Below are 23429 nucleotides of genomic sequence, written 5' to 3'. Positions count from 1 at the left end.
GCTGCCTTTTGTTCCGTTCTCTGTCAGATGATCCCACACTGCTTCAATAATGTTGAGGTCCGGGCTCTGGGGAGGATTCATCCCTCCATAAGACCTGTTGCCACTGATTTTCAGTCCACTTCTTGTGTCATTTGGCACAGCTCAGCCTTTTCTCCCTGTTTCCCTTCCTTAAGAACGGCTTCTTGACAGCCACCCTTCCATGGAGCCCATTTCTGATGAGGCTTGGGCCAACAGTATTCCATTCAATTCAGCTTATTTATAAAGTGCCAAACCACAACAAATGTCATCTCAAGGCACTTCAATTACAATGTCCAGTTCAGCCCAAGTAGAGTCCAATTAATTTAAATTCCAAATTTTTCCAATTCATGCATACATTCAGACCTGCAGCCCGGTCAGAACCAGAATCCTTAGAGCACCTGAACATGTAAACAGAACCAGAGAGATCCAGAGCAGGAACTGCACCTGGTCCTCACAAACACACGGCTCCTCTTCATCTTTTCCTGGAGGCAATGCAGCAGCCACCGTGTTGCTATGGCAACAGCACACTGCAGAAACCTGTGGCCACAGCTGTAATACGGCTGCTGTCCACTAGCTGCTGGGTCCCAGTCAGGGGGTCTGCATGATGCCATCATTAGAGCTGCTGCTGGTCATTATTCACCAACAAAATGTTGAAACTAACAACGAAAACTGAGAGAAATCAAGAACATCAAAGCAAATAAAACTTACAAAACAACTAACAAAGAATATACATAAATGAAAGAAAAAGTCACACAATGTTCAATATTTTTCCTTTTCTGATGTTTCTTCAATGAAATTAGCGTGTTTTAGACTGCTCTGAACACTGCAAAATAATGTGTAATAACGCTGATGAGGATCCAGGTCGTGGTAAGAGCTTGAATAAAGGGAAACATTTCCCCTCTCATCCGAAAGACTTCTTCTTCTTTGGAAGGAGCGGCTCTCATTTCTAGAAATATGGACGAATTTATTACTCATCCAAAAACATGACACCCCCCCCCCCCCCAACCCCCATCAAAAAACACAAAAGGAGCAAATCCTTAAGCAAAATTTAAAACAATAACTTTAACTGAACAAAATCATCAAACAATTAAATGTGGTTTGCTGAGTATTAGATCTCTCCCTTTGAAGTCTCTGTTAGTGAATGATTTGATCTGTGATCATATTGATCTAAATATCATCATATTGATATATTTTGTTTTACAGAAACCTGGCTGCAGCAGGAGGATCATGTTAGCATTAATGAATCAACTCCCTCTGACTATTTAAATGTTCCTCCAACCACAGGCAGAGGAGGAGGAGTGGCAGCTATCTTCAGATCAGGGTTACTAATCAGTCCTAGACCCAAGATCAGTTTTAGCTCTTTTGAATCTCTGATTCTCAGTTTTTCCCAAAGTGGAAATCACAGAAACCTCTTGTGTTTGTTGTTGTGTATCGTCCACCTGGCCCTTATTCTGAGTTTCTGTCTGAATTCTCAGAGTTTTTATCCCAGTTAGTGCTGAGTACAGATAAAGTCATTGTAGTGGGTGACTTTAATATTCATGTAGGTGTTGAAAATGACAGCCTAAATATTAACTTTAATTCTATATTAGACTCTATTGGATTTTCTCAAAGTGTTCACAGACCTACTCACTGCCTTAATCATACCCTTGACCTTGTGCTGACTTATGGCATTGAGAGTGAACAGTTAACAGTTTTCCCTCATAACCCTGTCTTGTCTGACCATTTTTTGATTACTTTTGAATTTACATTACTTGACTATAGCTTCTGAGAAGAATTCTACATATAGAAGGTGTCTGTCAGAGAATGCTGTAACCAGATTTAAAGAGTTGATTTCATCATCCTTTTCTTCACTGCCATGTGCTGATATGACACAGGACGGCTACCTAAACTTTACTCCAGTAGAACTTGACTCTCTTGTTGACAGCACTATAGCTTCAATGCGTCCAACACTGGACAATGTTGCCCCTCTGAAAAGGAAGGTAATCAGTCAGAAGAGGTTGGCTCCTTGGTATAATTCACAGCTGCGTGCTTTAAAGCAGACTGAAGAAAGCTGGAGAGACAGTGGCATTCCTCTAATTTAGAAGAGTCTCAATTAGTCTGGAAAGATAGTTTAATAACGTATAAGAAAGCCCTTCGTAAAGCTAGAACTGCTTTTTATTCATTATTGATAGAAGGGAATAAGAATAATCCCAGGTTTCTTTTCAGCACTGTTGCCAGGCTGACAAAGAGTCCGAGCTCTGTTGAGTCATGTATTCCTTTAACTCTCAGCAGTGATGATTTCATGAGATTCTTCATCAATAAAATTGTTTCTATCAGAGAGAAGATTAATGGAATCCTTCCCACTATTATCACTGATGTATCATCAAGTAGAGCAGCTTTAGAAGTATCTTTCGAACCTGAATTGTATTTAGACAGCTTCTGCCCAGTTGATCTCTCTGAGCTAACAACAGCAATAGTCTCTTCTAAACCATCAACTTGTATTTTAGACCCAATCCCAACCAGACTGTTCAAGGAGGTTTTCCCCTTAATCAATACTTCCATATTGGATCTGATCAATCGGTCTTTGTTGACAGGATATGTTCCTCAGACTTTTAAGGTTGCTGTAATTAAACCTTTACTTAAAAAACCTACTCTTGATTCAGAAGTGTTGGCTAATTATCAACCTATATCCAATCTCCCTTTTTTGTCTAAAGTTCTTGAAAAAAATAGTTTCAGCTCAACTTTGTGATCATTTACACAGAAATAATCTGTTTGAAGAGTTTCAGTCAGGATTCAGAGTGCATCATAGCACAGAAACAGCACTGGTGAAAGTTACCAATGATCTCCTCTTAGCCTCTGATAGCGGACTTGTTTCTGTGCTTGTCCTGTTGGATCTCAGAGCTGCATTTGATACGATCGATCACAGCATTCTGTTACAGAGACTTGAACATGTTATTGGGATTAAAGGAACTGCATTAGGCTGGTTTAGGTCATATTTATCTGATAGATTCCAGTTTGTTCTTCTAAATGAAGAATCTTCCTCAAACACCAGAGTAAGTCATGGAGTTCCTCAGGGTTCTGTGCTTGGACCGATTCTTTTTACTTTATACATGCTTCCATTAGGTAACATTATCAGACAGCATGGCATAAAGTTCCATTCTGGTTCTGATGGAGGTTTCTTCCTGTTATAAGGACTGGATAGTTTAGTGGTATGATTGCCACCTTTCAAGTGGGAGATCTGGCTTCAAATCCCCTGCATGAAAGGTACTACCTCCAGTAGGGGTCCTTAGGCAAGACCCCTTTACCCTATCTGTAAGTCGCTTTGGATAAAAGCGTCTGCTAAATGCACAAACATAACATAAAAGGGAGTTTTTTCTCTCCACAGTCGCCTTGTGCACTCTCAGGATGGGGATTGGACCAAAGAGAAGTTTTAGTGGAATCTGTTGGTTTCCTTAGCTAGGAAATTGTTTTTGAATTGGCTTTGTATGAGTGAATTGGATTAATTTTGAATTGTATTGTATTGTATTATGATTACAATGAAATGAACTCCAATTAGCTTGAATTGGACTATATCATTGAAGTGTCTTGAGATGACATTTGTTGTAATTTGGCACTATATAAATAAAACCAAATTGAATTGAATTGAACCTGGCAGTCAGAACTCAGGGTTAAATAATATAGAACCTGGCATTCAGGACAGAGTTGTTCTCATAGACATTATAAACAGTAGACACCGCATCGACCACTCGGGCGTGAGAAATACAGCCGCCGTCTTGGACCAGTCATCCTACCCATAGACAGAAACGTATATTCAAGATGCCAGAGCACTATGCGGCGTATTCCTGTGCAACAGGGGTCAGGGATTACTTTTCACAAGTAAGATTTAACATTATTATTGGTTGTATTTTGTGAATAGAATATTATTGTACTGTATTTATGTCTGCCACCAAAATCATAGCCAGCAAACATTAAGCTAGGCTATGTTTATAGCTGGTGTTCACCCGGCTATTAGGCCACCTGAGACTTTATAAATCATATATTCCATAACACAGGCTTAGATTACAACTCACACAGGAATGTTATTGTAGAAATAATGCAAATATTGCTGATATAACATTGACTAGCAAATTTTACGCAGGTGACGCAGGCTGTATTATTCACATGTAACTCTTTCATCCTAACACATGTAATAGGCTATGCCTCTCATGTCTCATACCCACTCACTTAAAAATACAGACAACAGAACATCTGACTGTAGAATAGTTTGCAAAAAAGCTTACTTGCAATTTCAGCAGCTTTGGTTTATTTTCAACAGATATGCATCAAAATGGGAGTTTTGTTGACCCGAAACCTCTTAAGAAATTTGAAGGAAGAAAATTAGAAGAATAAGGAAGAAAATAAGCTTGATCTCTATTTTTAAAATGTTTTTGTGTTGACTTTCTCGAATCTCTCCGTTTTTATTTTGAAGGTTTCCCAAAGACAAAGATATGAGGAAGAAGTTGGAAGTTGCTTTGAGGAGGGAAGGATTCCCTGCAAGCGAGTCATGAGGCTGCACCACATTACCAAACTCACCTCTGCTGACCTGCAGAAAGGGAGAAAGAAGCTCTGCAAACAGTCCTCTTTCAGGGCTTTTAGCTCAGTTAAACTTTCATGAACAACTTTGTGTAAATATGGTTTGGGGCGGGGTGGTGTCATGTTCTTGTGTTTAACTTGAAAATTTACAATTTTTAGGATTTCTCTATTATCTATCTGTCTGTCTTAATTTTTCTGATACGTTCATGTTTCTGTATTTATCAGACGCTTTTATCCACAGCGACTTACAAATGAAGATATAACAGCTGTATAAAAAGCTAACAATAAACTACATAGAAGGAACCCACGAGTCCGACTCTGTCAGAGGTGACAGAGTAGAGATAGGGTGCAGGCATAGAAGTCCAAGATGGTTGTTGTAATATAGAACCTGGCAGCTAGTACTCAGGGTTATGCTAATATGGAACCTGGCAGTCAGTACTCAGGGTTATACTAATATAGTACCTTGCAGTCAGTACTCAGGGTTTGTATAATCTAGCACCTGGCAGTCAGTACTCAGGGTCCCTCTAATTTAGAATTTGGCAGTCAGTACTCAGGGTGTGTATAATATAGAACCTGGCAGTCAGTACTCAGGGTACTTTTAATTTTAAAATCTGGCAGTCAGTACTCAGGGTTTGTATAATATAGAACCTGGCAGTCAGTACTCAGGGTGTTTATAATATAGAACCTGGCAGTCAGTACTCAGGGTGTGTATAATATAGAATATGGCAGTCAGTACTCAGGGTGTGTATAATATAGAATCTGGCAGTCAGTACTCAGGGTTACACGTTTAGAACCTGGCAGTCATACCTTAGGGTTACACTATAAGGGAACCTGGCAGTCATTGCTCAGGGTTACACTATAAGGGGAACCTGGCAGTCCTTGCTCAGGGTTATACTATAAGGGAACCTGGCAGTCAGTACTCAGGGTTTGTATAATATGGAATCTGGCAGTCAGTAGTCAGGGTTACACTTATTAGAACCTGGCAGTCATACCTTAGGAACACTATAAGGGAACCTGGCAGTCATTGCTCAGGGTTACACTATAAGGGAACCTGGCAGTCATTGCTCAGGGTTACACTATAAGGGAACCTGGCAGTCATTGCTCAGGGTTACACTATAAGGAAACCTGGCAGTCATTGCTCAGGGTAAACCAATATCAGGCTCGCAGTCATAACTAGAAGAACACGCCAGTGGGGCAGGACCCGTATTTCCGCCGTGGCTGTGATTCAGTCTGGCAACAGCGGCCGTTAGCTGAATTTCAGAGTTGCTTTTAGACTCCTGGAGGATCTGACCTTTTCCTGTCCGGTTCTGTTCGGCCTCACCAGCCGGTTCGGACGGACTTTTTTTCCTTTCGCTGTCCGAGAGCAGCCGGCTAACGGATAACTCCGCCGTTTAAGGGACGTTATCTGCCGTGCTAACACAGGCGGCTAACGGCTAGCTGTGGCGTTTCAGGCTCTGCCGTTTCTCCTGATGAAAACACCAAAGAAGAACAGTCATCGGTGACATGGACACGGAGCTGTGAAGCCACAGACAGGTGAGCCAAACACACCTGACGCTGAGCTAAGGTTCAGCTGGGGGATGTTTACCTACCAGAAACGGCAGGCCCCAAGCACACCTGGGTCTGATGATCAGTTTGTTTAAACTGTTGACGTCACAGGGTCAGATCATATGTGACCACGGAATGGGGTTCCTGAACACGTCACGTGGGTTTGCATCTTAGGTGAAACAAACGTCTTATTGGTGGCATGGAAACATTTGTAGAGAAAGCTGTTCTGTCGTCATTACGTCATAACCTGACGTGCCGAAAGCTGCGCTTCCAGGTGTGTTTCCAGGTGTTTTAATCGGAGCGTCAGTAAGTCAGACCAGAGCAGGCAGCCGGGTTTCTAACTGAAGAAGCAGAGCTTAGAGGGGTGTTTGGGACAGAGTAAAGATGGGTACATTAAAGCAGCCATGCTTAGCACTGAGTTGGTCTCTTTAAGTTTCTTCTTCAGCATATAAAAGACCTGCTCAGATGGATTTAAATCCGCTGACGCGGCCATGTTTCAGCTCTGAGAAACTCTGGTGCTGCTCAGCAGGATGTTTGGATCATTCTCTGGTTGCAGGATGAAGCTTTGGAGGCATTTACTGCAGCTGGAGCAGATCAGATGTTTCAGCTCAGAGTTCATTCAGCAGCTCCATCATCAGTGAAGATAAGTGAGCAGAACCCGCGGCAGCAGAACCCGTGGCAGCAGAACCTGTGGCAGCCAGAACCCGTGGCAGCAGAACCCGCGGCAGCCAGAACCTGTGGCAGCAGAACCTGTGGCAGCCAGAACCTGTGGCAGCAGAACCTGTGGCAGCCAGAACCTGTGGCAGCAGAACCTGTGGCAGCCAGAACCTGTGGCAGCAGAACCTGTGGCAGCAGAACCCGCGGCAGCCAGAACCTGTGGCAGCCAGAACCCGCGGCAGCAGAACCTGTGGCAGCCAGAACCCGCGGCAGCCAGAACCTGTGGCACCAGAACCCGCGGCAGCCAGAACCTGTGGCAGCAGAACCCGCGGCAGCCAGAACCTGTGGCAGCCAGAACCCGCGGCAGCCAGAACCTGTGGCAGCCAGAACCTGTGGCAGCCAGAACCTGTGGCAGCCAGAACCCGGGGCAGCCAGAACCTGTGGCAGCAGAACCTGGAGCACGCCTGGAACACGCCTGGAGCACGCCTGAAACACGCCTGGAACACGCCTGGAACACGCCTGGAACACGCCTGAAACACGCCTGGAACACGCCTGGAACACGCCTGAAACACGCCTGGAACACGCCTGGAACACGCCTGGAACACGCCTGGAGCACGCCTGGAACACGCCTGGAGCACGCCTGGAACACGCCTGGAGCACGCCTGGAACACGCCTGGAGCACGCCTGAAACACGCCTGGAGCACGCCTGAAACACGCCTGGAACACGCCTGGAACACGCCTGAAACACGCCTGGAACACGCCTGAAACACGCCTGGAACACGCCTGGAACACGCCTGAAACACACCTGAAACACGCCTGGAACACGCCTGAAACACGCCTGGAACACGCCTGGAACACGCCTGAAACACACCTGGAACACACCTGGAGCACGCCTGGAGCACGCCTGGAACACGCCTGGAGCACGCCTGAAACACGCCTGGAGCACGCCTGGAGCACGCCTGGAGCACGCCTGGAGCACACCTGGAACACGCCTGGAGCACACCTGGAACACACCTGGAACACGCCTGGAACACGCCTGGAACACGCCTGGAACACACCTGGACGCCTGGAGCAATGACAGATAGAACTGTAGGAGGTAGCTGGGCCACAGGTTCAGTTGGGGTCATTGTTCAGGTCAGAGGCTCACCTGGTTACCTGGGTAACCGGGTTACAGGTAAGCTGTATGGGAGGATTAATGAAGTTCTAGCATGTGGATCAAAGCTGTTCATGGAGGTTCTGGATTTGATGGACCTCCCTCTGCAATGCTTTTATTTTCTGTAAAGCACTTTGAATTGTTTTGTACACGAAGCCTGATGAAGGGCAGCAGTGAAGGGTGTGGATTTGTTTTTAGCTGAGGGGAAGTTGAGGTGCTGTTGTATCATCAGCAGTTTGTCTGGGATGATGGTGTTAAAGGTGGAGGAGTAATCCACAGAAAGCATCCTGGTGTAGCTGTTCCAGGTGGTTCAAGGCAGTGTGATCTGTGGATCAGTTGGGCCTGAATGCGAGCTGGTGTTTGTCGAAGGGTTGGGGGTTATGTTGGCTCGTATGTGTTCGAGCGCCTCAGAACACTTCATTATGGGAGGGGAGAAGGCCCCGGGTCTGTGGTCGGCCCCGGGTCTGTGGTCGGCCCCGGGTCTGTGGTCGGCCCCCGGGTCTGTGGTCGGCCCCGGGTCTGTGGTCGGCCCCCGGGTCTGTGGTCGGCCACGGGTCTGTGGTCGGCCACGGGTCTGTGGTCGGCCCCGGGTCTGTGGTCGGCCCCCGGGTCTGTGGTCGGCCCCGGGTCTGTGGTCGGCCCCGGGTCTGTGGGCGGCCCCGGGTCTGTGGTCGGCCCCCGGGTCTGTGGTCGGCCCCGGGTCTGTGGTCGGCCCCGGGTCTGTGGTCGGCCACGGGTCTGTGGTCGGCCCCGGGTCTGTGGTCGGCCACGGGTCTGTGGTCGGCCCCGGGTCTGTGGTCGGCCCCGGGTCTGTGGTCGGCCCCCGGGTCTGTGGTCGGCCCCGGGTCTGTGGTCGGCCCCCGGGTCTGTGGTCGGCCCCGGGTCTGTGGTCGGCCCCGGGTCTGTGGTCGGCCCCGGGTCTGTGGTCGGCCCCGGGTCTGTGGTCGGCCCCGGGTCTGTGGTCGGCCCCCGGGTCTGTGGTCGGCCCCGGGTCTGTGGTCGGCCCCGGGTCTGTGGTCGGCCCCCGGGTCTGTGGTCGGCCCCGGGTCTGTGGTCGGCCCCGGGTCTGTGGTCGGCCCCGGGTCTGTGGTCGGCCCCGGGTCTGTGGTCGGCCCCGGGTCTGTGGTCGGCTGGGTGGTGAATACAGGAGAGAGTTTGTTGCAGGTTGCCCTGAGCACCTTCCCAGGGACCCACTTTGAGAACCTGCCCCACCTCGTGCTGAATAGTGAGGGCAGGTGTCGGTGACCTGGAGGGGTGGAGTGGGGGAGTTTCTGGTGGGCAAAGAAGTCGTTTCGCTGCTCTGCCAGTAAGGCTCCATGTGTTGTTGCTCCTGTCTGCTGCCTTTGTGTTTGGTGAGATGTTGTAGCTCCTGCCACAGACGTCTCGGGTATAAGTCCTTAATCTTGCCTTTACAGGGCAGCTTGGCAGCCCTGATCCCTCTCCTCGGATCAGCCCTAGCAGTTAATGTAAAAAATAACAAGTTCTGTATATTCCTGAAGATCCAGTTGTTCAAATAGGAACCAGTCAGTGCATGAAAAGCAGCCCTCAGGCCATGTTGTGGTAGTTTATTTGCAGGGTTTGCTGTCCTCCTCGAGGGATGTAAGGTGGTCTGAGAGCCCCAGATGGGGCTGTAGGCCTGCTTTGAGTGACAGTAGCCATGGTCCAGTATTGTGTCCCCTGGTGACACGGTTAGCTTCGGGCATGCCTGGGTAAAATCACACGGACACCGTCAGGGTGGTTTTTCTGCTGCTTGCTGATGATTTGGTGGCGGTGAACCAAAGCTGAGCTAACATGAGGGTCGAGGGCGATGTAAACAGCTGTCAGAATGACTGCAGTTAGCTCCCTTGGCAGGTGAAAGGGCTCCATAACACTGCCGGTGGCTCCAGACCACGAGAGCAGGGCTTTGTGCACACCAGCTCCCCTCCTCTGCTCTCAGCCTGTCACAGGTCAATCAGTAACAACAACCACACACCTGGGTACCAGCTCTGGGAGCGATGAGCTGCGGCACTCAAACGCACCGCCATCTTACAACTTACCCCCCATCCCTCAGACCTCTGGTCCCGGTTCTGAGGCTGGACTCGGATTTAATTAAAACCGTGTGTGTTCTTTCAGTTTCAGGTGTCAGAGAAACGTACCTTTGGACAGTCTCACCTGGGCTGGGTCACAGTCCACACTTCACTCCTGGACGCTGACGGCAGCCATGCTGACCTAGGACCGGCCGGTGGCGGCGAGTTTGTGCGGCGTGAGCAGGGTTCATAGAGTCCGCAACCATGTCGGAGAACCAGGCCAACAACAACAACGTCCCCCTGAACAACAACAACAACAATGTGGGGCCCAATCGGGCCCGGAACCCCAACATCAACCAGAACCCCCTCATCAACGTGCGGGACCGCCTCTTCCACGCGCTCTTCTTCAAGATGGCCGTCACCTACGCCCGGCTTTTCCCACCATCTTTCAGGAGAGTCTTTGAGTTCTTCGTCCTGCTGAAGGTGAGACTTATTGATCGGTTACAGCTCAGATTGTAGATCGTTTACAGGTCGGATTGTCGGTCGGTTAAAGGGTCGGATTGACGGTCGGTTAAAGGGTCGGACTGTCGGTCGGTTACAGGTCGGATTGTCGGTCGGTTACAGGTCGGATTGTCGGTCGGTTACAGGTCGGATTGTCGGTCGGTTACAGGTCGGATTGTCGGTCGGTTACAGTTCGGATTGTCGGTCGGTTAAAGGGTCGGATTGTCGGTCGGTTACAGTTCGGATTGTCGGTCGGTTACAGTTCGGATTGTCGGTCGGTTAAAGGGTCGGATTGTCGGTCGGTTACAGGTCGGATTGTAGATCGGTTACAGTTCGGATTGTCGGTCGGTTAAAGGGTCGGATTGTCGGTCAGTTACAGGTCGGATTGTCGGTCGGTTAAAGGGTCGGATTGTCGGTCGGTTACGGGTCGGATTGTCGGTCGGTTACAGGTCGGATTGTCGGTCGGTTAAAGGGTCGGACTGTCGGTCGGTTACAGGTCAGATTGACGGTCGGTTACGGGTCGGATTGTCGGTCGGTTACGGGTCGGATTGTCGGTCGGTTACGGGTCGGATTGTCGGTCGGTTACGGGTCGGATTGTCGGTCGGTTACGGGTCGGATTGTCGGTCGGTTACGGGTCGGATTGTCGGTCGGTTACAGGTCGGATTGTCGGTCGGTTACAGGTCGGATTGTCGGTCGGTTACAGGTCGGATTGTCGGTCGGTTACAGGTCGGATTGTCGGTCGGTTACAGGTCGGATTGTCGGTCGGTTACAGGTCGGATTGTCGGTCGGTTACAGGTCGGATTGTCGGTCGGTTACAGGTCGGATTGTCGGTCGGTTACAGGTCGGATTGTCGGTCGGTTACAGGTCGGATTGTCGGTCGGTTACAGGTCGGATTGTCGGTCGGTTACAGGTCGGATTGTCGGTCGGTTACAGGTCGGATTGTCGGTCGGTTAAAGGGTCGGACTGTCGGTCGGTTACGGGTCGGATTGTCGGTCGGTTACGGGTCGGATTGTCGGTCGGTTACGGGTCGGATTGTCGGTCGGTTACGGGTCGGATTGTCGGTCGGTTACGGGTCGGATTGTCGGTCGGTTACGGGTCGGATTGTCGGTCGGTTACGGGTCGGATTGTCGGTCGGTTAAAGGGTCGGATTGTCGGTCGGTTACGGGTCGGATTGTCGGTCGGTTACGGGTCGGATTGTCGGTCGGTTACAGGTCGGATTGTCGGTCGGTTACGGGTCGGATTGTCGGTCGGATTGTCAGTCGGTTACGGGTCGGATTGTCGGTCGGATTGTCGGTCGGTTACGGGTCGGATTGTCGGTCGGTTACGGGTCGGATTGTCGGTCGGTTACGGGTCGGATTGTCGGTCGGTTACGGGTCGGATTGTCGGTCGGTTACGGGTCGGATTGTCGGTCGGTTACGGGTCGGATTGTCGGTCGGTTACGGGTCGGATTGTCGGTCGGTTACGGGTCGGATTGTCGGTCGGTTACGGGTCGGATTGTCGGTCGGTTACAGGTCGGATTGTCGGTCGGTTACAGGTCGGATTGTCGGTCGGTTACAGGTCGGATTGTCGGTCGGTTACAGGTCGGATTGTCGGTCGGTTACAGGTCGGATTGTCGGTCGGTTAAAGGGTCGGACTGTCGGTCGGTTAAAGGGTCGGACTGTCGGTCGGTTACAGGTCGGATTGTCGGTCGGTTACAGGTCGGATTGTCGGTCGGTTACAGGTCGGATTGTCGGTCGGTTACAGGTCGGATTGTCGGTCGGTTACAGGTCGGATTGTCGGTCGGTTACAGGTCGGATTGTCGGTCGGTTACAGGTCGGATTGTCGGTCGGTTACAGGTCGGATTGTCGGTCGGTTACAGGTCGGATTGTCGGTCGGTTACAGGTCGGATTGTCGGTCGGTTACAGGTCGGATTGTCGGTCGGTTACAGGTCGGATTGTCGGTCGGTTAAAGGGTCGGACTGTCGGTCGGTTAAAGGGTCGGACTGTCGGTCGGTTAAAGGGTCGGACTGTCGGTCGGTCAAAGGGTCGGACTGTCGGTCGGTCAAAGGGTCGGACTGTCGGTCGGTCAAAGGGTCGGACTGTCGGTCGGTCAAAGGGTCGGACTGTCGGTCGGTCAAAGGGTCGGACTGTCGGTCGGTTACAGGTCGGACTGTCGGTCGGTTACAGGTCGGACTGTCGGTCGGTTACAGGTCGGATTGTCGGTCGGTTACAGGTCGGATTGTCGGTCGGTTACAGGTCGGATTGTCGGTCGGTTACAGGTCGGATTGTCGGTCGGTTACAGGTCGGATTGTCGGTCGGTTACAGGTCGGATTGTCGGTCGGTTACAGGTCGGATTGTCGGTCGGTTACAGGTCGGACTGTCGGTCGGTTACAGGTCGGACTGTCGGTCGGTTACAGGTCGGACTGTCGGTCGGTTACAGGTCGGACTGTCGGTCGGTTACAGGTCGGACTGTCGGTCGGTTACAGGTCGGACTGTCGGTCGGTTACAGGTCGGACTGTCGGTCGGTTACAGGTCGGACTGTCGGTCGGTTACAGGTCGGACTGTCGGTCGGTTACAGGTCGGACTGTCGGTCGGTTACAGGTCGGACTGTCGGTCGGTTACAGGTCGGACTGTCGGTCGGTTACAGGGTCGGATTGTCGGCAGTTAAAGGGTCGGATTGTCGGTCGGTTACAGGTCGGATTGTCGGTCGGTTACAGGTCGGATTGTCGGTCGGTTACAGGTCGGACTGTCGGTCGGTTACAGGTCGGACTGTCGGTCGGTTACAGGTCGGACTGTCGGTCGGTTACAGGTCGGACTGTCGGTCGGTTACAGGTCGGACTGTCGGTCGGTTACAGGTCGGACTGTCGGTCGGTTACAGGTCGGACTGTCGGTCGGTTACAGGTCGGACTGTCGGTCGGTTACAGGTCGGACTGTCGGTCGGTTACAGGTCGGACTGTCGGTCGGTTACAGGTCGGACTGTCGGTCGGTTACAGGTCGGACTGTCGGTCGGTTACAGGTCGGACTGTCGGTCGGTTACAGGGTCGGACTGTCGGCAGTTAAAGGGTCGGATTGTCGGTCGGTTACAGGTCGGATTGTCGGTCGGTTACAGGTCGGATTGTCGGTCGGTTACAGGTCGGATTGTCGGTCGGTTACAGGTCGGATTGTCGGTCGGTTACAGGTCGGATTGTCGGTCGGTTACAGGTCGGATTGTCGGTCGGTTACAGGTCGGACTGTCGGTCGGTTACAGGTCGGACTGTCGGTCGGTTACAGGTCGGACTGTCGGTCGGTTACAGGTCGGACTGTCGGTCGGTTACAGGTCGGACTGTCGGTCGGTTACAGGTCGGACTGTCGGTCGGTTACAGGTCGGACTGTCGGTCGGTTACAGGTCGGACTGTCGGTCGGTTACAGGTCGGACTGTCGGTCGGTTACAGGTCGGACTGTCGGTCGGTTACAGGTCGGACTGTCGGTCGGTTACAGGTCGGACTGTCGGTCGGTTACAGGTCGGACTGTCGGTCGGTTACAGGTCGGACTGTCGGTCGGTTACAGGTCGGACTGTCGGTCGGTTACAGGTCGGACTGTCGGTCGGTTACAGGTCGGACTGTCGGTCGGTTACAGGTCGGACTGTCGGTCGGTTACAGGTCGGACTGTCGGTCGGTTACAGGTCGGACTGTCGGTCGGTTACAGGTCGGACTGTCGGTCGGTTACAGGTCGGATTGTCGGTCGGTTACAGGTCGGATTGTCGGTCGGTTACAGGTCGGATTGTCGGTCGGTTACAGGTCGGATTGTCGGTCGGTTACAGGTCGGATTGTCGGTCGGTTACAGGTCGGATTGTCGGTCGGTTACAGGTCGGATTGTCGGTCGGTTACAGGTCGGATTGTCGGTCGGTTACAGGTCGGATTGTCGGTCGGTTAAAGGGTCGGACTGTCGGTCGGTTACAGGTCGGACTGTCGGTCGGTTACAGGTCGGACTGTCGGTCGGTTAAAGGGTCGGACTGTCGGTCGGTTACAGGGTCGGATTGTCGGTCGGTTAAAGGGTCGGACTGTCGGTCGGTTACAGGTCGGATTGTCGGTCGGTTACAGGTCGGATTGTCGGTCGGTTAAAGGGTCGGACTGTCGGTCGGTTACAGGTCGGACTGTCGGTCGGTTACAGGGTCGGATTGTCGGTCGGTTACAGGTCGGACTGTCGGTCGGTTACAGGGTCGGACTGTCGGTCGGTTACAGGTCGGATTGTCGGTCGGTTACAGGTCGGATTGTCGGTCGGTTAAAGGGTCGGACTGTCGGTCGGTTACAGGTCGGATTGTCGGTCGGTTACAGGTCGGATTGTCGGTCGGTTAAAGGGTCGGACTGTCGGTCGGTTACAGGTCGGATTGTCGGTCGGTTAAAGGGTCGGACTGTCGGTCGGTTACAGGTCGGACTGTCGGTCGGTTACAGGTCGGACTGTCGGTCGGTTAAAGGGTCGGACTGTCGGTCGGTTACAGGGTCGGATTGTCGGTCGGTTAAAGGGTCGGACTGTCGGTCGGTTACAGGTCGGATTGTCGGTCGGTTACAGGTCGGATTGTCGGTCGGTTACAGGTCGGATTGTCGGTCGGTTACAGGTCGGACTGTCGGTCGGTTACAGGTCAGTGCAGATTGTCTTCCTCCTCCATGTTTCTACAGCAGCTCAGAAGGGACAAACCCAACACTGCCTCTATGGGGGGGTTGTGTTGTGGTTTGTGGTCCCACGCCATCCCTTGGCGTCTCATGCCATCTTTAAGCATTTCTCGCCATCTCTGAGTAACCATATTACCTGAGCCTCAGGTGTGATCAGACTGATGTGCCTGGGCTGCAGCTTTAATAGGTTTCAGCCCCTCCTTATTGGTTAACCTGGGTATGACATGCTCTTCTTCTTCTGCGTCAGGCACTCTTCGTCCTCTTCATCCTCGCTTACATCCACATCGCCTTTTCCCGCTCGCCCATCAACTGTCTGGAGGCGGTACGGGAACGCTGGCCTCGTGACGGCATCCTGCGGGTTGAGATCCAGAGGAACTCCAGCCGGGCTGCTGTCTTCCTGCAAAACTATGACGCCACCGGCGTCCAGGAGGAGCTGGAGGCCGGAGGAGGAGGGGCGGGGCTCAGCCTGGCAGCGTTGCAGGAGGAAGAGGAGGAAGAGGAGGAGATGACCCTGGAAATGTTTGACAACAGCTCTGTGCAGGTGAGAGCCTCACCTGTCAGATAAATATCAATACTTCATCATCTCTGATAAATGTTGAAGCACCAAACTGACGAGATTTCAGAAGATAACTTTATAATTTCCTACAGTAATTTTTCCTTTGATCTAAAGCAGAAGTCTCACCTGTCTGTCTGTCTGTCTGTCTGTCTGCCCCATCACCTGCCTGTCCCTCACCTGTCTGTCCCTCACCTGTCTGTCTGCCCCATGACTTGTCTGCCCCATGACCTGTCTGCCCCATGACCTGTCTGTCCCTCACCTGTCTGTCTGCCCCATGACCTGTCTGTCCCTCACCTGTCTGTCTGCCCCTGACCTGTCTGTCCCTCACTTGTCTGTCCCTCACCTGTCTGTCTGCCCCTCACCTGTCTGCCCCTCACCTGTCTGTCCCTCACCTGTCTGCCCCATGACCTGTCTGCCCCATGACCTGTCTGTCCCTCACCTGTCTGTCTGCCCCATGACCTGTCTGTCCCTCACCTGTCTGTCTGCCCCTGACCTGTCTGTCCCTCACTTGTCTGCCCCTCACCTGTCTGTCTGCCCCTCACTTGTCTGCCCCTCACTTGTCTGCCCCTCACTTGTCTGCCCCTCACTTGTCTGCCCCTCACCTGTCTGTCCCTCCCTCACCTGTCTGTCTGTCTGCCCCTCACCTGTCTGCCCCTCACCTGTCTGCCCCTCACCTGTCTGTCTGTCTGCCCCTCACCTGTCTGTCTGTCTGCCCCTCACCTGTCTCTCTGTCTGCCCCTCACCCGTCTGTCTGCCCCTCACCTGTCTGCCCCTCACCTGTCTGTCTGCCCCTCCCTCACCTGTCTGTCTGCCCCTTACCTGTCTGTCCTTCTGTCCCTGACCTGTCTGTCTGCCCCTCACCTGTCTGCCCCTCACCTGTCTGCCCCTCACTTGTCTGCCCCTCACTTGTCTGCCCCTCACCTGTCTGTCCCTCCCTCACCTGTCTGTCTGTCTGCCCCTCACCTGTCTGCCCCTCACCTGTCTGCCCCTCACCTGTCTGTCTGTCCCTCACCTGTCTGCCCCTCACCTGTCTGTCTGTCTGTCTGCCCCTCACCTGTCTCTCTGTCTGCCCCTCACCCGTCTGTCTGCCCCTCACCTGTCTGTCTGTCCCTCCCTCACCTGTCTGTCTGCCCCTTACCTGTCTGTCCTTCTGTCCCTCACCTGTCTGTCCCTCCCTCACCTGTCTGTCTGTCTGCCCCTGACCTGTCTGTCTGCCCCTGACCTGTCTGTCTGCCCCTCACCTGTCTGTCTGTCCCTCACCTGTCTGCCCCTCATCTGTCTGCCCCTCACCTGTCTGTTTGTCTGCCCCTCACCTGTCTGTCTGCCCCTCACCTGTCTGTCTGCCCCTCACCTGTCTGTCTGCCCCTCACCTGTCTGTCTGTCCCTCACCTGTCTGTCTGCCCCTCATCTGTCTGCCCCTCACCTGTCTGTCTGTCTGCCCCTCACCTGTCTGTCTGCCCCTCACCTGTCTGTCTTTCCCTCACCTGTCTGTCTGTCTGCCCCCTCACCTGTCTGTCTGCCCCTCCCTCACCTGTCTGCCTGTCTGCCCCTGACCTGTCTGTCTGCCCCTCACCTGTCTTTCTGCCCCTCACCTGTCTGTCCTTCTGCCCCTCACCTGTCTGTCTGCCCCTCACCTGTCTGTCTGCCCCTCCCTCACCTGTCTGTCTGTCTGCCCCTCACCTGTCTGTCTGCCCCTCACCTGTCTGTCTGCCCCTCACCTGTCTGCCCCTCACCTGCAGTTTGAACTGGACATTGAGCCTCGCCTGAAGCCGTCTGTGATTGGAGGAGCAGCAGGAGGCGTAAATGACAGCCAGGACGTCTCCTTCAGTCAGACCTCTAAAGGTATGCAGCCGCTGCAGGACTCAGTGTCTGAGCTGGAGATGATGACCAGAGCAGGTAAACCCACCTTCACCTCCTCTGACTCCTCCTCCTCCTTCAAACATGACTTTTTACCTTCGTGCACAACCCGTCACCTCTGCGCCCGCTGAGTTGTTTCAGTCAGCTGTGACAGGTTGTGTGTTAGATTAGTTTTCTCTTTGTTGTTGTTTACAGTTGATGTCCTCTAGTCTTTTACATTGTTCTGTTCTCTATAACCAAGCAGAACAATCTATGGACAAATGTAAAATTATGTACCATTTGTAATCATGGCAAACTTTTCTTCTTCTCTTGTCTTTTATCTGGTCTCAGTGTGGCCTCAGGAAGAGTACATCGTGGAGTATTCCTTAGAGTACGGCTTTCTGCGTCTGTGTCAGAGCACCAGACAGAGACTCAACATCCCCGTGATGGTCGTCACTCTGGGTCAGACACCGAGACGCCTTCCCTGCATCACATGACTCCACCAGGTCACCTGACCTCACCGACTGTGTCTTTGTGTTTAGATCCCACGAAGGATGAGTGTTTTGGAGACGGCTTCAGTCGCTTCCTGCTTGACGAGTTTCTCGGCTACGATGACATCCTGATGTCCAGCGTGAAGGCGCTGGCTGAGAACGAGGAGAACAAAGGTAAAGACCTGCTGCTTTGCAGGTGACGTGGCGGCACTGACTCGATGCTGCCGTTACTGATTTTATTGAACACCTCTTGACTCAACTGCGGAAACCAGGTCTTCAGTTTCTGTGGTGGATATTTTCAGGTGAAAGCACCTGTTGATGGTGTTTCTGTGTGGTTCTCTTCAGGGTTCCTCAGGAACGTAGTCTCAGGAGAACATTACCGCTTCGTCAGCATGTGGATGGCTCGTACCTCCTACTTGGCCGCCTTTGTCATCATGGTCATATTCGTAAGTAACCAGCCGCTCGGCGTGTTGGCGTTCATCAGAAGGAAACCTCGTGTGACGGCTTCTGTTCTGCCTTTCAGACTCTGTCGGTGTCCATGCTGCTCAGATACTCTCACCACCAGATCTTCGTCTTCATTGGTCAGTTTCCCCTTACACAGCTAACGCTGGCCTGGTCCAGCTAACGCTGGCCTGGACCAGCTAACGCTGGCCTGGTCCAGCTAACGCTGGCCTGGTCCAGCTAACCCTGGCCTGGTCCAGCTAACCCTGGCCTGGACCAGCTAACGCTGGCCTGGTCCAGCTAACGCTGGCCTGGACCAGCTAACGCTGGCCTGGACCAGCTAACGCTGGCCTGGTCCAGCTAACGCTGGCCTGGTCCAGCTAACCCTGGCCTGGTCCAGCTAACCCTGGCCTGGACCAGCTAACGCTGGCCTGGACCAGCTAACCCTGGCCTGGTCCAGCTAACGCTGGCCTGGACCAGCTAACGCTGGCCTGGACCAGCTAACGCTGGCCTGGACCAGCTAACCCTGGCCTGGACCAGCTAACGCTGGCCTGGTCCAGCTAACGCTGGCCTGGTCCAGCTAACCCTGGCCTGGTCCAGCTAACCCTGGCCTGGTCCAGCTAACCCTGGCCTGGACCAGCTAACCCTGGCCTGGACCAGCTAACGCTGGCCTGGTCCAGCTAACGCTGGCCTGGTCCAGCTAACCCTGGCCTGGTCCAGCTAACCCTGGCCTGGTCCAGCTAACCCTGGCCTGGTCCAGCTAACGCTGGCCTGGACCAGCTAACGCTGGCCTGGTCCAGCTAACCCTGGCCTGGACCAGCTAACCCTGGCCTGGTCCAGCTAACCCTGGCCTGGTCCAGCTAACCCTGGCCTGGTCCAGCTAACCCTGGCCTGGTCCAGCTAACCCTGGCCTGGTCCAGCTAACCCTGGCCTGGTCCAGCTAAACCTGGCCTGGACCAGCTAACCCTGGCCTGGTCCAGCTAACGCTGGCCTGGACCAGCTAACCCTGGCCTGGTCCAGCTAACGCTGGCCTGGGCCAGCTAACCCTGGCCTGGTCCAGCTAACGCTGGCCTGGTCCAGCTAACGCTGGCCTGGTCCTGTCAGCTTCAGAACTCTGTTGGACTCAGATCAGTATCAGTCCAGACCAGTCTAATGTCGACCACTTGAGTCTCGGTCAGCTGGAAATGTGTCACAGATCAGTTCAGTTTGATCCTGGCCAGGATCCTGTCATTCGGTTCGGTCTGTTTGGTTCATATCGGTCCAACTGGGAAATTTCCAGCCTGGTCTAATTTAGTGGTAATTGTTCAGAAATAGTCCTGATGAAGTGTTTTTGTTTTTCAGGTTTAATGTCCAAAGTGTTTCATTATAAAATCAAACTGATGTTTGGGTTCTGATCAGACTGTCAGAACTGGATCAGAACCAGTGCCCTCATCTGGTTTCTGTCTGTCTCCCGCCAGTTGATCTTCTGCAGATGTTAGAGATGAACATGACCATCGCCTTCCCAGCAGCCCCTCTGCTCACGGTCATCCTGGCCCTTGTCGGTATGTTCTGGAAACTTCCTGTTTGTTGTTGTCTTTCACTTCCTGTTCTTTAGCCCGGCAGGTTGGGTTGGATCCTCTGTGAGCCTGGTTCTGGTGGGGTTTCCACTAAACGGGCAGTTTTTCTTCCCTATTCAGAGGTTTTGGGCTTTTTAAAATGTAAAACCTACCAAGAAGCTGTGAATAGGAGCCAAATTTTAGAAAAAGGGGATAGAACTGAAACTATAATCTAATCCAAGATTCACAGGTTCAGAAACACCGGGTCCTCTGGCCTGTTTGGTTCTGAAAGAGGCTGAACATGAGCTATATTTCTCCTCTTGATAGTTTAGAATGTTGTGATCCAGATCTGTATTTTTAACTCCAACACTTAAAACTTCAAGCGGGTATTTTTTTAGAATTGCATTTTTTTTTTTTTCATAAGCAGCTAATCGGTGATGTCACTTCCTGTCTCTAGGCATGGAGGCCATTATGTCAGAGTTCTTCAATGACACAACAACGGCCTTCTACATCATCCTCATTGTGTGGTTGGCCGATCAGTACGACGCCATCTGCTGCCACACCAACACGAGCAAACGCCACTGGCTCAGGTGAGTCGGGTTTACAGTTTGCTGCCTTTAGTTCACCTGTTTAATGTAAAATTGAAAGCAAAGAAGTCCCAGCCTGCGGGTTTAGTCTCCTGATTAGGCCCCGCCCTCCATTCTGCATCGGCTCTGATGAAATAAAACCGCGAATTAGATCAAATAACTTTTTAAGTCTGTATTTAGAAATGAAAATGTCTTCATGAGGAAGACAGGTCCAGGTTTTACTCTGAATCTGTGAAGCTCAGGAGAGGGAATACCTCAGCTTCCCGAGCTTTCTGTGAAAATGTGGCCTGGAGGGTGGAGCCTGTAGGAACATGGCATCAGAACTGATGTGGAACGCCATCGTGGAACTCTCCTGTTTGCCTCTGTCACTGATGCGCAGTGGTGGGCGGGTCCTGTTCTGTCAGGTGACGGAAGCTACAGGTAATTGATTGTGGTCATGACCTCTGTTCTGCGGCAGGTTCTTCTACCTGTACCACTTCGCCTTCTATGCCTACCACTACCGCTTCAACGGTCAGTACAGCAGCCTGGCCCTGGTCACCTCCTGGCTCTTCATCCAGGTAAGAACCATCCTCATCATCACGCCTCTGAAGCCCCACCCCTTTCAAAGAATGTAGTAATGCTCTTCTTCTTCTTGTGCTTGTCTCGCAGCACTCCATGATCTACTTCTTCCATCACTACGAGCTTCCTGCCATCCTGCAGCAGATCCGGATCCAGGAGATGCTGCTACAGAACCAGCAGGCGGGTCAGAACCAGACCGCCCTCCAGGACAACCTCAACAACAACAACAGCGCTGCCCGTCCAGGACCCATCAACACCAACCCACCAGAACCTGCCGGAACTGCCCCTCCCGGGCCTCAGGCCAACCCCCCCACCTCCTCCTCCTCAGCTCCAGCTGCAGCAGGAGGCACCGGGGAGGTGAGGTCCGAGCTGAACTGGGTTGCCCAGACGGCCGCCATCATCACTGAGGCGCTGTCCTCATCCATTGAGTCAGGAGGAGGAGCAACTGGTGGTCAAAGGTCAGCAGGAGCAGAGATCAGTGTCGTGGCAGAGTTCTGGATGGGAGGGGCTACAGAAGGAGGAGTGGCTACAGGGGGAGAAGGAGGAGTGGCTACAGGGGGAGAAGGAGGAGCTACAGAAGGAGGAGGAGCTACAGAAGGAGGAGGAGCTACAGGGGGAGAAGGAGGAGCTACAGAAGGAGGAGGAGCTACAGAAGGAGGAACTGAAGAAGACAATAAAGTAGAAATTAAAGCTGCAACAAGCAGAGAGCTCCAGGAGGCGGGGCCTTTGGAGGCGGGGCCTTTGGAGGTACCCCCCCCTCACGCAGACTGCCCCCCCTCGGGTACAGACTGCAGAGCAGTGGAGCAGCAGAACCCGTCCTGAGGGTCCAGGTGTGGTCCTGCTGACATCATCACAGCTGTGTGATGTGGTGCCTCAGTCTGTCAGCTTATCAGGCTGATTGATCCGTGATCAGCTTAAACCACACCTGCATTTTAGTTAGAACTTTAACCAATGTCTGAGTTATCGATCAATTAGTCCCATGATTTCAAACCTGAGGTCAGCTGATCCACGTGAACGCCGTTTATGATGAGGTCACATTCAAACCCACAGAGTTACTCTGAACCTGCTTCCTGACCCGGTTTGGTCCGACTGATGCTGTCAGAAATATTTAAACAAGAATCAGAAAAATTGATTTTCTGCCTGAAATTGTCCCAGACGTGTATTGATCCTTCAGTTATTGATCAGTATGCAGTTTATTTGTTATTGATCAGAAATTATCAATCAGATCCAATGACTTTTTCTGATGGTTTACCGATCAAACCAATAATTGATTGATCAGTGATGGATCTGATCATCAATTCCGGCTGTAGCTGATCAATAGAAGTAATTGAAGGAACATGTATCTGATTGATCGTAACCAAAGAGGACGGACTGAAACAACTAAAACCCATTGAGAGTGATCTCTGATTGATCTGTGATTGATCGGCGATTGGCCCTGGTTTTGACAGACTGACGCACACACTGAACTGTTGCCATCCTCCCGAACAAGAAGTTGTTTCAGAGATGTATCGATCGGATTGATCGAGACTTCCTGTCAGAACAGATGCCTTATCAATGATCCTCAGACTGTCAGCTGTAGAGGAAGCTGATTGGTTGTGCAATGTGATGCCAGGTGTGTCACAGCTCAGGCCCCGCCTCCTGGGAGAGGATGTGACCTTATATCAGACATTAATGACCTCTAAGAACCGATAAATAACTGACATCATTTGAATCTGAACACTAACAGATGATGTCATCAATAACCTGTCTCCTTCCTGCTCAATGACCATTCAGAGTTCCACTTCAACTAAACCGACGCCTGTTTTTATACCAAACGATCAGTGAGGCGTTGTGAGGGGGCGGAGCCTGACAGTGACCCGTCAGACAGACAGTTGGGGGGTGTTCTGGGTGTTTCTTCTCTGCTGGATGACTGTAGCTGATTAATACCTGTATTTACCTGTCCAGTAAAGCTAAGTGTCGCTTCTTTCAACTGCAGGCAGGCTCGGGTGAGGTCACTTCCTGTTGAGGAATCCTCCAGAACAGGTCGGTTAGAGCTGGGGGGTTTCTGTAGGTCAAAAATAAACTTGAATCATGTGAACTTAAACTAGACTTCCTGTCAGGTGTATTTTTACCTCAGCAGATGATGAACGGCGGCGGCGGCGGTGACAACCCACAGTTCACACCTGTAGCCTGTTTATGCTTTGGCCTATTTCTGTTTGTTTTGACCCAGTTTCTCTTAACTCTGTGAATAAAAACAAACTCTGGCTGCAGCATTTTGGATCAGCTGGAGGCTTTTCAGAGAATCTGTGGGACAGAACAATAATAAGGAATTATAGACATTACAGTAGTTCAGTCCTGAAGGAACAGATGCATGGAGCAGTTTCTCTG

General features: G+C 51.9%; 1 protein-coding gene across 2 annotated transcripts; it reads left to right on the top strand.

Moving 5' to 3' along the window:
* Positions 1 to 5750: 5750 nt before the first annotated feature.
* On the top strand, positions 5751 to 23145 carry tmem259 (transmembrane protein 259). Of its 2 annotated transcripts, none has more exons than XM_072388802.1 (13): positions 5751 to 6102; positions 10037 to 10413; positions 15306 to 15599; positions 17354 to 17456; positions 17802 to 17912; positions 17993 to 18115; positions 18287 to 18387; positions 18465 to 18522; positions 19840 to 19923; positions 20375 to 20507; positions 20962 to 21061; positions 21153 to 21556; positions 21638 to 23145. In XM_072388802.1, exons 2-13 carry the CDS (start codon positions 10195 to 10197, stop codon positions 21882 to 21884), a joined length of 1977 nt encoding a protein of 658 aa, XP_072244903.1. In that variant the 5' UTR covers positions 5751 to 6102; positions 10037 to 10194; the 3' UTR covers positions 21885 to 23145. The 2 variants fall into 2 exon arrangements, with proteins under 2 accessions (XP_072244903.1, XP_072244902.1); XM_072388801.1 differs by having other exon boundaries at positions 17354 to 17510.
* The last annotated feature ends 284 nt before the right edge of the window (positions 23146 to 23429 follow it).

This window comes from Leuresthes tenuis, unplaced genomic scaffold (assembly GCF_036924035.1).
Source record: "Leuresthes tenuis unplaced genomic scaffold, fLeuTen1.0.hap1 SCAF_7, whole genome shotgun sequence".
Lineage (NCBI taxonomy): Eukaryota > Metazoa > Chordata > Actinopteri > Atheriniformes > Atherinopsidae > Leuresthes > Leuresthes tenuis.
The sequence above is the reverse complement of the archived record's forward strand: the minus strand, read 5'-3'. Positions and strand labels throughout refer to the sequence as shown.